The 18,768-nt window shown below is 39.7% G+C and overlaps 1 protein-coding gene across 3 annotated transcripts in view; it reads right to left on the bottom strand.

Annotated features, from left to right (window-relative positions):
- The window catches only part of GNAI1 (G protein subunit alpha i1), a 32,098-nt gene extending 18,175 nt beyond the window's left edge, over positions 1 to 13,923 (bottom strand). For all 3 annotated transcript variants that reach the window (XM_048300728.1, XM_048300729.1, XM_048300730.1), the window contains exon 1: positions 13,464 to 13,923. In XM_048300728.1, coding sequence (XP_048156685.1) covers positions 13,464 to 13,581 — 118 coding nt within the window. In that variant the 5' untranslated portion in view covers positions 13,582 to 13,923. The remainder of the gene's footprint in view (positions 1 to 13,463) is intronic.
- Positions 13,924 to 18,768: the final 4,845 nt, after the last annotated feature.

The raw sequence follows: 18,768 nt of genomic DNA, 5'->3' as shown, positions 1-18,768 counted from the left end.
GGAGCAAATCTGTGTTACAAATTAATTGAAGCATTTAATAATTCGATTAAAATTAACAGGTAAGCAAAAATGTTATTTTAAACTACTTAGAGTGTCTCACGATTTATTATCCCACACACTGCCTACATAGCAAGCATTCCAGAACTACAAATTTCTGGAACAAATGTTTTATGCACCCAAGTACTGAAACCGCTGCTTGGAAGGGCTGAAACCTTCATAGTAAGATTTCTAAGTTACGACACATTTGCTAGTTGGTTACTAAAGAAACAAATCAAATACCAAAGTAAAAAGCAAGGAAAACTTCAAGTTCACAGTATCCCTCTTTGGAGGAAACCAACTGTCAAATACAACTATTTCTAATAGAATAAATATACTCCTTGTAATATTAACACAGAAAAAAAAATACAGACTAAATTAAAGTAACTTAAGCGTTATATAAAAACTAAAGAGAAAAAATTGGGCTGCCTTTGAAATAACACCAAGTAAGTCAGACAAAGGAACAGAATCCACAAAAAAGTAGAACAGCCTTTTATGTTGCCAGAAGAGAGTTCAAGTATGGACAAGAGCAATTAATTTAAAACTTTCAATGGGTGTTTGCCAGCTTTTCAGCATGTGGAACAGGACACTTACACCATATTAATTTAAGCATAGAGACACATGTGAAATTTAAAATAAAACATATTGATTTGTAAATTTTTGGATTCAGGAACTGTAAAGTTCTCTCCCCCCAGCCTTCTTATCAATTCTATCAGACACTTGTATTTCACAGCAGAAGGCACAAGCTGTATGGTGCCACAGCTGCCACTAGTCACAGTACAAGCTAAATACCCAGTGATTTCTACTCTTTCTGCTATGGGGTCAGTAATCTCCTACAAAAACACATGGCTTTGTAGCTTGGAAGTATAATCTCTTAAATTTATCACTTCATGACACATTACCAGACATGAGATTTAAATTAGAATGCAAGCTGCTAATCAGTGTTACTATATCCAAAATACAACAATGCTAGTACAAGAAACCCACAGTGGAAACTTTGCTACAACACACTCTGGACAGGTTGAACACCAAATGAAACATTCTCTGAAAGCCACACTCTATCTGTCTGAATTTTCCTATTTTGTCCACTCCCCCTCTTTGAAGTTTATCTACCACCATCCTGTATTCTTCTAATTCTGGGGCAGTTGCTGACCCTGGTAGGTTTACAACCTTTTTCCCGTTCCTGTTTTCATACGGTCAACCAAAGGTGGATAGAACCCCTTAATTCTAATGTGGCATTAGTCTTGGAATGTCCACAGCTACTGGAATTTGAATGTGCCAGGAAACTTTCAACGAATTAAGAATCTGTATGATTAGTATCTGGCAGAAAATATTTCAGTAACTTAGCCATGTAGTAACAGAGTATGAATCCCAGATTACATCCCTGGTTGAAAGCAGAGAAGTGACAGATTCTAAAATTATGGCACTGACTCAGATAAAAGATCTGAGATAATTCTCAAGGTTTCAGTAGCTGCATGCTTAGTCCTACAGAAGCAGCATCATTTACACCCATATGCCACCGCCACTTTTGTAAATCCCTTAACAAAACAAGAATTAATTACAACTAATTATTTCTTTCCTAGGTCTCCAGTACCGCTCTTAGTAGAGGTTTGAAACCAACACTATACGATAAAATAGTCAATATATTATACGTAAAACATCATTTAAGAAAACTGTTACTATAAAATGTTACCTCAAGTATTAACTCGTGGTAGCTTCCTGTATGTTTATTAAGGTCTAGATGTCTAATAGACTGCTCTGAGTTTCTTAAATACCTAGGCTGCTACTAGAGCAAACGCAGAAGCAAGTAATAAAGACTGTTAATTAGTTTAGTATTGAAACAAGGAGAAAGTATGGGTTTACATTCAGTATAACTTCTGGAACCCAATGAATTCTAAAAATCAATCTTACAGTGAAACAAGGAGGGCACAGATTCCATTTTGCAAACCTTAAGGTACCTTCTATTCACATCTTTATCTTTAGAAGTATGAATTGAGTTTTGAGCTACTTTTAATTTTCAACCAGTGCTTCATATCTTTTTATGACAAAAGTTTTATGAAATGTTCTTTTTGCTAGAATTCAATCATGTGAAAAGCAGACACCTTAGCAGAAATTATGTGCGATTTTATGTACCACACAAAATTAAATGCATGCAGCTTTTGAATACAAATTCTATCTAGCTTTTCAATAACATTTCTATATTCCTCAGCTGTTTCAAGTTACTAGCTACATAGTAGGAACCCTTTGACCATTATGTGTATCACTTACACCATAACTGTATTGGGGACTCATTGTCTCACTCTAAAGAAGAGCACCAGTACAATGCCAAGTGTCATATTTCAGAAACTTTGTGAAACATTCAAAAGGAAATGCAGTACCTTGAAAGTGAAGCTACTTAAAAAAGACCTATGTAAAGAATGTACAGGAGCTCTCCTACACACCAGTACCATTGTCTTGGACAGGGACAGTGCCATTGCAGTTTTTCCTTCAATTAACATAGCGTCCTTTGTGTGAAGTGCCAAACCCAGCAAGACCATGACAAGCTGAGACCTAAAGGTTTGGAAATAAACCTCTTATGCCAGGAACTTATGCCAGAAATTAAATACAGGTGTTAAAGCACATTTGGAGATGAAAACCACTTGGTAATCATGCTTGGTGCCCAACAAGTACATGCCACAATACCAGCAGCTAAACATTTGTGGCTTCAGGTTTATCTAAGGGGTCAATATCAACTTGATAAGATTAGCAGTTGATTACTTAAATGTATCATAGGCCAGCATCCACACTACAATCATCTAAAATACTTGGGAAGCTCTTCAAAATTCGAAGTCCAAAAGCTTGTTAGTATTTCGAATGGAACTTCAATATAGCAAATAACTGAACTCCTCTGCAAAACTGAAATAAGATTTAAATTTGCTACTTAAAAAAATTAAAGTGGCTTTCTTCTTCCAACCAAAGTAGTATGCTCAGAAACAATTACTACATAATTTAAAATCACAATATGAAAGAACATGATTAAAGACCTTCTTGAACATGTTTCTGCGGTTATTGTATATGAGCCCAATCCAGGAGACGAATGCTGACTGCTCCAACAGAAAGAACTAATTCCTTTACTCTTAAAATGTTTATCAAGAGAGTTACCATCAATTTCTGCCAACAGAGTACAGCATGCCTCATCCAGACTTTCAAATACATATCTAATAAACCTCTAGAAATCCAGAATGCCTTGACATTGCTCTCCACAGTGTGATTGGCCTTCATGGCCTTTTACTGTGCACCATGCTATAAATATAGTGAGTAAAGATGGCAGGTTCAGAGATAACAGAGCAAGCTAACTAAGCAGGCTATCATTAATCACAATGAAAAATGCTTTATAAAAAATTTCCCACTACAACAAAGGCATACTTTATGCAGGTTGTTCTGGCAGAGAGATACAACAAAAGAACAAAAGAACTTGGAATAACAACGTATTTTCATTGCAGGCTACAATTCCAATTCAGAACAACACTACTGTTGTATTACCTACAATTTTGACAGAACCTACTGTCCCAGCTACCTCATATAACTATATAACTGTGCAAAGAGTTGGGACAACCAGAAAACTGTGTGTGCATTTCTATCAAAACAGGAAGAAGATCTCTCATGTAAATCTCAACTGATTTTATTCAAAGCTCTACTTGTCACATAACACCAAGGCATTAGTTGCAAATGTGATAAATGGGTACTGTTGAAGTTTACACCAGGGAAAATGCAATTACACTAAAAGCTGTCCCATTATTGTAGAAACAAAGCAATAAACTTCAGTTCATGTAAATTTTCAGTATTCATCCACACCTAACTTCAAAGTGTTTTTCATCCTGTAGCTCAAGGACTAAGATCTACAAAAATAAGGAGAATAAGCATATTGTTAGTTGACCCAAATTCACTTCAACGTCTCCAACTCCACCAGAATCTGGATGGACTTAAAGTGACAGAGATTAAAACGTAAAAAGATCCTAGATATCAGTGAACAATCTTTTTCAATTACAAACGTTTTCAGAACTCCTATTTGTATTTGAAGCAAGAAAGAAAATTCATGAGCATAGTCAACCATATTTTCTGTTACATGTACACGCATTTTGCACACAAAACTACCCTCAAGTAGGGTGAATAGCACTTAAAAAAAATATCTGGCTATTTTGGGTTTTTATTGTTTAAACAGAATTTGTATTTAACTGGTCTCATATTAAACTGAGACATCTTTAAAGTGTGTAAAAATTTCAACCCCCTCCAAGACACAGTTGCACCCAGTAATCCCAGAAGCAAGGAACAGGACAGACACCTACATAAACAGCAGCCTGTTAGGCCTCAAACAAGTATGTAATCAAAGACTGATCACTTCTGAACACTTCTATGTTCCAGAACAACAGATAGAGAAAATGGTGTAAATAGACCCTCATCTAGGAATTAGATGACAGCATTTGCTAGCTAACACTGCAGCCCTAAAGCATATTAGAAGGAATCCCTGTCAATGATTTAAGAGCTTTATGCTTAAGCATTTATATGCTTTACAAAGTACATAATGGTTTTGCCAAGAGTTTACCGGATTTATTAAGGATCTGCATACAGCGGGGAAATCCACTTTCAAAATGCTTCAAGAAACATTAAACGCATCAAGGATACAGACAGCACTTCAATGAGACTTAGCAACTTATTTTCAGTCCACCACTGTATAAAACATTACTGATAGACTTGAAAGCAACGAGAATTCAAAGTAACACTTCATTAAATAAACTCTAAAAATGCTCAAAACAATTGTCTGGTTTATTCCAAATTTTTTTTATTGCAAGACCCATATCTCCAGTTATAGCAAGTTTTAAAACTGCATTCCAATACTGCATTCACACTGTATTCTATTTTAATGTTACTACAACTTTACTGTTGCCTCCATTCTCTTCTCTACTGTTTGGACACTGGGCTGGCAGTTTTACTTCTTGCCCACTACCATCTTGCATTCTTCACCAAGAGCTAGGTAGAAGAGGATTCTTCCTAGTCAAGCCTACAATCTATGAAATAGAAGAGCATGAGGAAGCACAAACCTGAGACTCCCTGGATTTGAAATGAAAAGAAACTCTTACCTCTAACTTGCAATCAGCTCATTCCTTAAGGTAGACTGGCTCTATCTCCTATTGCAGCAAAGAATCCTTAAAAAAGTGGGGTTTAAATAGTTTAACATGTCTACCAAATGGACCTTGCAGGTGAACACAATTTCACATTATTCCTAATCCAATTCTACAGTGAACTGTGACACAGAAATACAGAAATTGAAAGCATCCTATTCTGCACCCATTTTCCCCTCCACCTGCTAACTCTGCATTTCCAGCACTCCATCTGCATACAGCACATATCTCTGCTCCTCATCATGGTTTTAGTCAGATTCATCAGACCATTATGAAATACCAGGTGAATTGACCACTCCAGCAGAAAACTTAAGACCAGTCAGGACAGCCAGTTTGACTACTTAACCAGCAAAAAACTGAATTAATCACTTAAAAGTGACAGGGAGAAGGGAAAGCCATTCAGCCAGATGCTGCAAGAGCACTCTCCTTTTTAGCGAGACAGAGCTTCTAGACTAGCTCTGCTGCTTATAAGACAACATCCACTACTTAGTTCCAGCATTCCAATACAGATTTAGAAAGTAGGCAAGAACCCCTTGAGTTTTACTAGGAACTATTAAAAAAGCCCACAGATTCAAAATGTCCTTAAAACTGTGGTTGATAAAAACTTGTATTATGATCCAAACAACTACAACAGCTTCATCCACATAAAAAAAACTCCGAAGTTGTATGCAAAAAATTATTTTACCAACTTTTGAGAAAGGAAGATGGGATTACAGATAGCCATTTGATTCCAATAGTAGTCTCATTTCAAGAAACAGGTCATATTAAATTCTAGACAATATTAATTATAAACCTGCTTCACCATTTCAACAGGAATTTTCATTACAGTACATTGATTACTTCTATAAAAGCAATCAGCTTAGAGCAATGATTGTAAAGACTTCCCGTCCATTCTGGTTGCCTAGATACTGTTATATTTCACTAAAGATTTAATCAGGTACCTTTACTAAGTATATTACTCACTACAAAGGCAACCCTACATGTCTAAGAAGAATATATGAAAAAGTAATGAGATACAGTCTATTTCAGAAGTTGAAGCATAGTATATTTGAATGCTGTTGATTCCTTTCAATAAGTTGCTTTACAAAAAGTATTTTCTAATTCCAGTATCAATTTTATAGGTACAGACTATATTGAAGTTTACATGTATCGGTAAATATAAATACAGAGCACCCATGTAAGCATACATCTGTAAGTCAACACAGCAACTTGATTATCAAGTTGTTACCAAAATATACCAGAAGTGGTCTTTCTTAAAGCTTCAATGACCCTTCAACTACCAAAGCCAGAAGACCAATCTACTTGCTTATCACAAGGTTAACAAGAATTTATTTGCTTATCACATGTTTAAAAAATCTTCTGTTTAAAGAATTGGTTCTTAACTGCTTTATGTCAATTAGCCCCATCAGCTGAGATCCTAAAAGAATTATATACCAAGAGTAACTTTTAAAAAATAACACAGAAGTATGTTTCAAGGGAAGGGGTAGCCAGCAATTAAACCAAAATGAAACAAAGGTCAAAATCTAACCTCAACAGGTAACACACTTTCAAATCAAGGATTGGTGTATATGGGTATCTGTGACTTGAGGTGATACTTAACGCCTATAAGCTTTAAGCTTTAGATAACTCCAGAGACCCTGAAGTTGGCTCCACAGCTTTGCAAACACTAAGGCCAAAGCCGTGATGGTGGGAAACATCTTCCAAGTCCCCAGCTCTAATACTTCATACACCTATACTGTAGAAGGACTATGAACAGTCACAAACATGGGTAGTCTACAGAATCACTCCTTTACTTCCCGTCCTCACTAAGAAATCATATTTTGTCTTGTCTGTTCCTACTTAATGGTCCAGGAGAACAAAATGTTTAGCATTAAGAAAAGAGGAGTTCAAACCTCTTACTGCAGAAGCATACCTTCCTAGTACACAAAAGTGTCTCAACAAAACCAGTTTATGTTTGTCTTACCAGTCTAATTTCAAAATCTTAATTATCCTTCCACTCAGAAATGTCACTAAGCTAAGCCACTGCAAAAACTGGATTTTTCTCAACAGTGCACTCAAAACTTTTCACTCTCAGAAATCCAAAGTTCTGATTTTTCCAACTACTCTATATACCTTACCAACTTCAATAGTTTGCGGATACAAAATCACTCAGGTAAAGCCAACCAAGTTCCATTTACAGAATAATTGTGTAATTTACACAAAGCCTGAGGTAACAGTAGGGCACTGAGCAAACAAGTGGAATAAACAGAACAGCAAACCTAGGTAAAAGCTGGACAATGACTAAGATTCAGAATAGGAAGTTTTTATTAATACATGTTCTCCTATAAATGTCTTGGGGAAAAAAACCCCAAACTTTTAATAGCTAATTATCAAGTCAGTTAAGATCTTTATTTCAGTGTTTCCAGGGCAAAAAAAAAAACACCCTCACACTTAACAGAACATCTTAAATACCTCTTTTCTATATCCAGTTTTGCTGTACCACATCTGCTACTAGATAGCATGTTACAGGAAACGCTGCATACGTCCATCAGCTAGACAGCAAAACTGACTTCAGAATTTTATGCCCTCTGAGCCAGACTCATGGCTTGGTTTCAAATTATTTAGCCAGACTTTAGGATGTGCTGGCTACTCAATTATTCCTTCCCTGAAGACCAAAACAACTAAAGGGTAAAATGTGTCAGAAAAAGAACAACCCACTTTGGCAATATGAGTATATAAATCACTACAGACTAACTATAGCACAAAGCCCCAAGTTCAAGTAGTGCCAACACAACTACGCAGGGAGCTGTACTGTAAACTCTAGTTCTGATGCGAGTTAAAAATAATTTCACCGAAGGAGGTTAGCTGAAATGCACAGTCATTCTGGTAATATCATCTACAGGACAGAATCAACTGTCGTGTATACAACAATGATGATACAATAAACTGTGCTGCCAGAAAAAAGTAGGAAGATGCTAATTACATCATAGATTATTACAGAATTTATGAGTGGTCTTGAGGCACCACTGCTGCTGGGAGTGGACAGCTTACCAAAAAGTACCTTACTAGAAGCCTCCAATTCAGAACGAGGGGGGGAAAAAAAAAAGAAGCAACTTTATATTGTTTTTGAAAGAAAAGTTGAAGAAAAACCATTTCTCAAGTTTAAAATGTTTTTTAACTCTTAAAATATTACAAAATCCCTTAATATCTGGTACCTCACAACTACTTTTTATGTATCCGTAACTAGACTTTTTAATATTTTAAAAAAGCTACTGGTATCACAACATAGCACATAATGTACAGTTTCTCTTTAACCCTTTCTAAAACAGTATGTACTGAAGTAAATTTTGTCTTTAGAATGTTAAAGAACTAAAATCATGATATAATCATAAACAGTGATTTTATAAAGAAGAATTATAATAATGCAACTCAAGACCTGAAATCACTGAAGACAATTTATATTGAAGTTTACACACACATTAAAGACCGATATTATGATGTTGTAAACTTTTACACCAACATTCAAATAGAAGGCGACAAGCATAAAAGAACCCAAACTGCAATTGTACAAACACAACCATAACTAAATGACTGTGCTTTCTGCACATCCCTGAGACTCCTTTCACAAAATCAAGGGGGATTATTACACTATCAGAATCTAGTAACTCCATACAAATAACATCCTGATTGGCAGAGTCCAACTGTGCCATATTAAAATGCAAGAGAGCTCCCAGTTCAGCACTGCTGCTAAATCTAAGCAGACAGGCAGGAATGGGAGGCGGTGGTGTTCACACTAAAAAAGACAAGACCAACAAGCACAAACCCAAACATTAAACACTTCTCTTTTAGGTATCACAAATCAGCTTTTAAATAAGAGGTGAACGTCATAAACATCTGTAGATAGTTGTCTGAAGGCAAGACAGGAAATATTTTGTTAGAAACGTTTTAGATTAGGCTGGCATAATTTATGAAGATGAGGTCAACATCTCTGAAATGTGCAATACTTGTTTGTGAGAACAAGGCTTTTCTGAGACCTCCCTTAAGTTGAGACTTCTAAAGTCTTTCTTGTCTGCAAGTGTGAAGAAAGAGAATACTCTGGAGGAAAGGCAAGAGAAGTAATGGTACAAACAGCATTGATGTATTTTTTCAGTCCAATGTGCAATGGGGTCTGGAGGAAGCCAGGTACTGCCAAGCACTGTGAGGATCATGCTGCTGAAAAGATGAGCATGCAGCAGGAGTCAGTTTGACTGAGCACACAGAAAGATGCAGGTCTGCAACAAAAGAAAAACAGACAGAAGATGCCTGAGATGTGAAGAGTTAGAAAAACAACTAAATAGAATTGTTCTAGTTACCGTCTTAAGGAACAGGAAGCTGCAATGGAAAAGATTAAATGCAGTACTGCCTTAAGTTAAATGCCACTTATCTTTTACGAGCATGACATGAACATGGTCCACTATGAATCACAAGGATCTATTCAAGAACAGAAAAGCGGCTCTGCTGGTCATGAGGATGAAGGTATCCATTGAACTTAAATCTAGAAGCGCGATTATCCAGGAAGGAGACACAGAATTACAGCTGTCAAATAAATGGCCTGTGACCTCCTAGATGGCAGGATCCACTCCTAGAGAATGTTTAAGACTTATCTATTGCTTTTTTCATTCAAGATACAAAGAACCTTAACACCAAATTTGCTATATTAGGTGAAGAATGTGATAATTCACAAGACAAAGTGCTAATCCTATAAACGCATGGTGCCAGTTTGAATGTATTCATAAAACCTGATGAGTTAACCTCATACCAAAAAGCATTCCGCTAAATGAGGTACTGGCTGTTCTCCTGCAGTTGGCATAAATTCAGTCTTATGTGCTCTAGCTATTTCAACAGAAATGTACTTGCAGATGCACACCTGACCGGGATCACATGTCCATTAATGCAGCCCACAGATCGGTCACTAAGAAGCATCACCTCCCAACATGAGTAGGATTACACACATTCTGCAATCATCACTAGAATTTTTATTTGTTGAATATTAAAAGATGAGGAACCATGGAAGAAAAAAACAACTTGGGTCTACTACTTTCTCTACCTGGAAGCCACACAAAATATAAACTGGTTTTTAAAAATCTTACATTAAGTATATGAGTTTACCTATTAAAAAAACCCAACAGAAAATACAAGAAAAGAAAATACTACTTCAATTAGGACACAGAAGTTTAAGAACTGTCAACTTGTCACAAATAAAGTGCTTAGCAAAAAATATATACTTTTGTATGTTGAACTTTTAGTGTTGGCCAATATACTATACTGCACTTATATTTTTTGCTGAATTCTCATGAAATTTAAGTATTTCTTTGTTACATATTGGCTGAAAATAGTATTAAAGTAAATAAGCTTGTTTATGTAATGATTTTAAAAGATAAAAATAATCTAATCACATGTATAAACAAGCATTTTCCATCTGGCTTACCAACTATAAGCTCAAATTCAGCTTACTTCTAAGAATGCTTCTTCTCAGAAATTTTCCAGGAAAGGCTCTCCTGTTGTTAAGACAGCACACCAAAGTGCATAGAATTACAAGGTTAAAATAACTATACATGGATAATGTTTAGAATCCAGTACTTTTATTCCTAATGACCTGCATTCAAAATTTTATGAAGTGATGAACCAATTTACACATATGATAAAAGAACTTAGACAATCCAGGTCAATAGCATTTTGCACAGATTAAATGTATCTGCTTACTCCTAGAGACAGGACAACAAAATATAAATCTAACATGGATCAGTGATATTGTTCACAGTGATGGTTCAGGTACAGCAGTGCCACATCTCTCTCAATTAAATCCCTGCAATTTCCTGTTTTAGGGGAAAAAAATTTAGAAAAGCATATAATGGAATAAATTAAATTTCCAGTCTAGAAATAGACCGATTTTATGAACACATCTTCCCTAAATTGAGCATTCTAGCTCAAGCTTCAGTAGGATTCTCTAATCACCATGCAAAAATACAATTTTTATATATGCTGCAATAAACCCAATTTATTGGGTCAATAATAATAATAAATTGGTATACAGCTACAAGACCTTTTTCTACATAAATAAGGTGCTTCAGATGCTGCTCACACACTGCATTTTACTGGCAGCAGACCACAATTTGTACTTTTCCTTTTATTTCAGTATCTTTTTAGCAGAACAAACCCATAAATAGATGTAGGAGTACAACCAAGTAGATGACAAACTGTGACATGTGGGCTGAACAAGCAATTGGGAAAGTGAGTGGTGAGAAGAAAGTAACTCTAGTGGAAGTAACTTTAAATAGTTTTGTCATCAGATAAAGCATTCATATCACATTCAAGACATCTGACAGACTTGCAAGGAACAGAAAAACTTTCATTCCAAAACATGTGAAATACATATACGCATCCATGGGTGTATGCACAAAACCTCATCCAGAATTCACTAAACATTTAGTAATCTTTGTTTAAACAATCATGCAAACACTGGTCCCAGGAGAAGCTAGGCTGCCAGCCTTCACACCTCTTTTTAGTAGGGGAGAGGGGAACGCTAACCCAACCGAGCTGCTGCTCAGAACACTGTGAGAACCCACATGTATTTGGCCATTTATTCCATAGTCTTAGATCTCACGAGAGCCCAGCAGAAAGGCCTTCCAGCATTAGAAACAGAATTTATGGAATTTAAGCTCATAATATAGGACTTGGTACATAAGAGCACTAAAATAGTGAGGAAACCCATTCTTAAGTTTAAAGCATCTTTAAACAGACTTCATCTGTATCCAAGAATTATGAAAAATATATAAACAAGTACCAAACTACAGGCACCACAAGTTCCACACAGAAGAGCAAAACACTGAAAATTAACTTCAAATGCCTTGCCAGACGACACATAAAGCATTACTTTGCCACTTTTAAAAAAGGCAATAACATTTTCTGCATAATTGCTGTTATCACATACATGAAAACCTTCCATACAACAATCTGAGGACTCAAAAGGTGTACAGGACTAGGCACAGTACCAGCCTAAAACCTAACACTTCCCGGAAAACAAACAATTAAAGCTTTTGTTTCTGGTTTATCTCACAAGTAACATTTTAAATCTATAAACACATTTTAGGACCTTTGTTTTTCCCTTACTAGGTTTCATTTCTTCATCTACAATGAAAGTTGCTCAGTCTTTTGTCCCTTTCTGGAGCCATCTTAGAATTTAGCAACAGAAAGTTATTTAAGAGGTCTACTACATTTGTAGCAAACAGAGCACTGTAGGAGAGCAAAATCAATGTCGAGAGGAGTGAGAAATAGCGCATCATTTAAAAAGTTTGCCCGAAACTTCACCTCTGAGAGGGAAGCTGCAACTCAACAGCTATTTTAACTCACTATTAGAGGGATCCAGCCTGGTTCAGATACACAGAATGTACTGTGAAACTCCCTACAACATTAATTCTATGCAAATCTTGCAGCATTCAACTGTCCCCAGCCTACGGTAGTTTTAGTCCTGAACAAATGGATTCTAATTAAAATCCTCACTTCCTTTTTTCTAGTCATTTTAAAAATAATCCTATCTTACTTATCTTTACACACAAGGATATCTTAAAATACACAAAAAGGCAAACTTCAAGTACTTGCAAGCAGAACTCGAGAACACATGATGGCACGTTATGTGTAACTATGTTACACATGTAGTAGCTCCATCAAGGTGGTATTTCCCGTTGTAAGATCTCAGTAACACAAGCAAGTTCTACAAAATTTAAAAAAAAAAAAAAAAAAGAAAGAAAAAGAAAAAACACCAACACCAAAAATCAATGCAAAAAGTTCAATGGTGCTTTGCCTTTTGTTCTTTTGACACTTTCTGTACTTCGCTCTCATAGCAACAGTTTAGGACATGTTCGGGTCTACAAGAAACATTAAGAATAAATATCCCCCCAACGTAACATTTCCTTCCTTTCAACAGAGGAACAGAGAATCCAGGTCAAAAGTTTCAGGCGTTATCCCTTTCCTGTAGAAGTCAGGGCCCGGACAGACCACGCCGTGCCGCTTCCCCGGGGCGCTGCCTCGAATCCCTCAAGCAGCCGAGGCGCCCATCTGCGCCAAGGAGCCGCTGTGCCTCCCGCCACCCCAAAACTTCCGAAGGGCCCCGAGCACGTACCCCGGGGTCCGAGGGCAGCACCGCCTCCCGCCCAGCTCGGCGAGTACCTATAAAACTATACCCCTTGGCAGGCGAGGGAGCTTCGGGAAGCGGCTTCCTCAAGAAGAGCCTCCCCTCACGGCATCCCTTACCTAAGAGGAGCAGCTTGACCTCCCTGGCCGCCTTCTCGCCGTCCTCCCGCAGGTTCCTGTCGATCATCTTGCTCCTCTCCACCGCCGCCTTGTCCTCGGCGCTCAGCGTGCAGCCCATCTTGGGAAGGGGCTGTTTGGCTCCGCCAGGGGAAGAGAATCAGGGAGCGGCGGGGTTCGGCGCCGGGAGCGGCGGGGAGGCGCTGAGGAGGGAGGGGAAGCGAGTGCGCTCCCCGCTCGCTCTCTCCTTCGCCCGCTCCCTCACCTGGGGCGCAGCGGCGTCGCGGGCAGCGCGCGCCGGGTTCGCCTCACGGCCAAGAGGGGAGGCAGCGAACGGGAGGAGAGAGGGGAGGCTCGGCCGGGGGAGCGCGGAGCAGGGACCACGGGGCTGCGGACGGGCGGACCGAGGCCTCGCACCGGGGCCACCACTCCCACCGCCGGCCCTGAGGCTGCTGCGCGCGCGGCACCGCCCCCGCCCCGCCAGAGGCGCGCGACCGCGCGCGTACCGCCCACGCCGGGAGGGGAGAAAGGAGGGGCGCGGGCAGCGCGTGCACGGCGGGATGCGCGGCGGGCGCCTGTGCGCGTGCGCATGGCGGCGGCGAGGCGTTTTGGAGCGGGGGGCGGGATGGCGGTAGCGCAGCGGGACTGGAACGGGAATGGGGTTGGAAATGAGGGCACAGCGGGAGCGGAACGTGAATGGGGCCGGAAAGGACGCGGGTCGTGACGCCCCCGGGCGCGTAGCCCCGGGCACCTGCCGGGGAGGGGCAGCCGTTGAGGGGCTCGAATTTAAACGGCTCCGCGCGCGGGAGGTTCCATTACTCGGTGGGGCGGGGAAGCGCCGGGCTGGGCTGTACCAATGGGGTACCCGCAGGGGGGGTGCAGGAGCCGAGATCCTCGTCCACTCCTGGGCTATCCCCCCTTCCCGCTGCTTCCCGCTGCTTCCCGCTGCTTCCCGCTGCTTCCCGCTGCTTCCCGCTGCTTCCCGCTGCCGGGATCCTGGGAAGCCCCTCGGGGTTCAGCCCCGCCGGCGCTGGGTGCTGCCGGTCTGCCCTCGGGAGGGGCAGCAGCAGGACCGGCTCTTTTCCGGACTGATAGTCAGCAGTACTTTACCCCACGAATACAAAGCCAAACGATCCATCCCACCTCACGGCTCAAAGCTGCTCATCCCGCTCCCTTTTCCTATGGACCCTGATTTATCCATATATAAGTATTTAAATGGGGAGGGGGTGCCAGGAGGATGGAGCCGGGCTGTTCCCGGTGGTACCAAGCAGTGGGACAAGAGGTAGCAGGCAGACACTGGTGCACACAAAGTTCTGCCTGGACATGAGAAAGAGCTGCTCTGCTGTGTAGTGACCGAGCATGGAACAGGTTGCCCAGAGAGGCCGTGGAGCCTTCCTCACTGGAGGTACTCCAGAACCATTCGGATGCAATCCTGTGCTATGTGCTCTGGGTTGACCCTGCTTGAGCAGGGAGGCTGGACCAGATGCCCCACTGTGGTCCCCTCCAGCCTGACCCACTCTGTGATTGTTGCCCTATCTCAGAGCCCAGGCATGGGGCTGTCCGCACATCTGTGATGAGTCTGAGCTTGTTTTATGACTTGTTTTGCTCTTTAATATAAAAACCCTAGGAAAACTATGCATTGTTTGCAAGTCTTTCCCCACCATGCACATGTTGCGCTGTTTGGATTGCAAAAGAAAGATCCCATTACCCGATAATAGGATCGTGGAACAAATGGGGTTGAAGGCACCTCGGGATAATCCATCCCAAGGTCAGCTGAGCTGCGGTGTGACTGAGACCCACCACCCCAGCTGGTGAACACTGATAGGGTGAAGCAGTGATTTCACCGACATTCATAGATAAAACTCTGCACAGGCAATAAAACTTTGTGAATCTCAGGAAAAACTTCAGTCAAAACATAAGGTGCAAAAGCCTACAAGGCAAATCTGTTAAATTAAGATTCATCATCCCAGTGCATCCTTAGGAATTTTGTTTCTATAGAATCTCAAGAACTTCTGCCCCCAGAATGAGCTCAAAAAGAGCAACATTTTACAGCACAGAAGGTGTTTTAGCATTATAGTGGAACGACTTTAATTCAGACTCAGCTATTACTATACTTAGCAAATTAAAAGGCTTTTTTCCTGTAATACTCAGTGGAAAAGCGTATCAAATGTTCTATTTTTACTGGATGTGTTGGTTTTTCTTCTTTGCAGGGGTCTTTGGATGCTGACAATGAATAAACCATAAGTAATGGTGTAAAAATGAAGTTGATAATACTCAAACTGTAACTTGAATATTTTTCACATTCTCTGGTTGGTAGGCATGCTCTCAGCCCTAGCAAAGGATGGTATAGAATCCTTTCTTAAAGAAACCACTAACAACATCAGTTTTCAAGACTTTATAAGACCTCTGAGACATTTTATTTGGCTGTCTTCATTGTGTTACTGCTATGGAGAATGCCAGGGCACCTGAGAGGTATCTCTTGCTTCTCTGCCCTCCTGAGTTGTTCAGGTGCATAATCCATTTTGTGTTCTCTTGGGCAGACGTCCACACTGGTATGGTGTGGGATAAAAGCTTTTACAAAACAGTTCATCTCACGTATGGAAACCTAGTCTTGTTTTAGGGTTCCTGGCCTCTCCTGCAGTAGAGGTAGCAATGTCAACTGCTGCTCAGGAAAGAACAGAGTTAGGGGAGATGAAAGTTAATAAGCTTAGGGATACTTTTCTGATTTGGAAATCAAGGATAAAGAATTATTTCTGAGATAAACAACACGTGGTTAGGATATTTGCAAGTGAAAGTACAGATTAAGGGATAAGAAAGTAGTAAACAGAGATTATGGTAGGTGGAAATAATGTGATAACGAGAGAAGCAGATGTTACAAAGATGGAGATACTACAAGTAGGACACCTCAACTTTGCATGGATTTTGTTTCATTTAATCATGTGCATAGAGCACACATTTCTATACTTTTGACCAGGAGTATTTGCTAGGGTTCTCTCTCTGTCCTTTTCCCCCTTTACCACTGTCACTACACTCCTAGGCAAAAAGGGTAAAATAGGCCCAAGTTCCATTTCTTTTTATCACCCTCTATCTGGAAAACAGGGTGATACTGTATAGTATCTGCTCTTTCACAAATATAGCTTAGTCTTAAAAATAAAGATTGAATTATCTTTTTAGTTCTATTTAACCTAAACCCACTTTATTTCATAATTAGGACTTTTCTACTGCCTTTACCTATTACAACCCTGTGGATAAATTGTACCTTGTTGTACATGGACAACATTACAAAAACCAGGGCTACTCCTGAGTATCTGACATGCATTCATTTGAAATTTGAAGCCAATTTGTATTGATTTTTAATTTTCCAGGAGTGGAAGTACTACATGGTACAGGTTACATAGGATTCACCAATATTAGTTCTTTATGCGGTGTTCTTTGAAATGATGAAAGATCTTTTCAACAGTGCTCAGCAATGTCAGTTGTTTAGTTCTACTTATGCAATAATGGCCCAGGGGATAAATTATTGTATTCTAGTTACTTCACATACATAGCTGCATCTCAGGATCATGGAATAGCAGAAATTCTTTTTACAATGCACAAGAAGGCTGAAGAATGATTGTGGTAACTCTGTTGTGGCCAGGAAACTCCCAATATTCAGAGCAAAGATTGTCAGTGAAGTGTTTTACAACAAATAATGTCTTACATGATGCTGTAGAGCAGTGTAGGCCTGAATCTCTGTCTGGAGCTATCACAGATCTGTACCTCATGTCTGAAAGTATTTTCTTACAAGATAAAATAGTCTACTAGATAGTGAAAGAAACTATAGTAAAATAGTTAAATATAGTCTGTATTTGGACAGTACACCATTGATCCCCTTTATTCCAAAATTTAGGGAATGTATAAGCTCTAACTCATTGATTAGTGTTGCTTCATAGCAATATGGTTATGTGAGACAGTGTATTTCATCCCTGCAGATAGAACTGTGCAGCTTTTACCTTCATCTGACAAGCTGGGACATTGCTCAGGAGTTATGTTTGTGTTTCATGGCCTCATTACTGAGAGGGGATTATTTCAAGAGATTTTGCTGTTTTTCTTGGTTTAACAATAAATAGCTGTTGTTTAATATGACCTCCTTTTGAGTCCCTGTCATCAGCTCTTGGGCTCATTTTTCTGTAAGATTATCTTTAGCTGCTGCTGCATGGGCTTAATAGATAAATTTATTTTGTTTGATATGGACTACACAGTGTTTTATGGGGATAATGATCAGCCTTCAGCCTTCTATTTTGCTGGTTTTCAGATTTTAATTTAAATTATATGATTTAGTCATCTTATTGATCTCATCTTTAACCAGACAGTACACAAAATCATATATGAGAAATTGAATACAGTTGTTACAAAAAAAGAGAGGAAAGTGGGCAAGAATTTGAATTTCTGCCTTTGGAAAAGTGAGTAGAGCAAGGTGAAATACTTTCTGAATGAAGTGTGTAACTATATGCACAATTATATCTCAATGCTTGAACTAAAATATTTTTATCTAATTATTTTATAATTATAAATAGTTTTACCTATTTAATTTCCTTTTGTGCTAAGAAAATAAAATGTTCCCAAAGTATGGTGCAAGGTATCTTCTTCCATACTGCTCATTCCAACCCTTCTGCCATGGGCAGGGACACCTTCCCCTAGACCAGGGTGCTCAAAGCCCCATCCAGCCTGACCTTGAACACTTCCAGGGATGGGACATCCACAACTTCCCTGTTCCAGTGCCTTACCACCCTCACAGCAAAGCATTTCTTCCTAATATCTAATTCTTCCTAATATCTAAACCTACTCTCTGTCAGTTGGAATCCATCCAAGGACCCTTGTCCCGTCACTACATGCTCTTGAGAAAAGTCGCTCTCCATCTTCCTTAGGCTCCTTTCAGGTACTGAAGGGCCACAGTGAGGTCACCCCGAAGCCTTCTCTTTTCCAGGCTGAACAAACCCAGTTCTCTCAGCCTTTCATCACAGGAGAGGTGCTCCATCCATCCAATCAACTTGGTATCTATCCGTCCTCTGAACTTGCTCCAACAGGTCCAGGTCCTTCCTGTGCTGGAGACCCCAGACCTGGATGCAGTGCTCCAGGTGGGGCAGAATCCCCTCCTGACCTGCTGCCCACAGTGCTCTGGATGCAGCCCAGGACATGGCTGGCTTTCTGAATCTAAACCAACAGCTATATTATACCATTTGAAATTTAAACAGATGAAAAAATGATTAAACAGACAGCAAATACAAACCCTCCATATGAATTGAATGTCGAAGGCCCCTCTGCCCCA

The sequence above is a fragment of the Corvus hawaiiensis genome, chromosome 4 (assembly GCF_020740725.1).
Source record: "Corvus hawaiiensis isolate bCorHaw1 chromosome 4, bCorHaw1.pri.cur, whole genome shotgun sequence".
NCBI classification, from domain to species: domain Eukaryota; kingdom Metazoa; phylum Chordata; class Aves; order Passeriformes; family Corvidae; genus Corvus; species Corvus hawaiiensis.
Note: the sequence above shows the minus strand (reverse complement) of the source record. Positions and strands in the feature narration are given on the sequence as shown.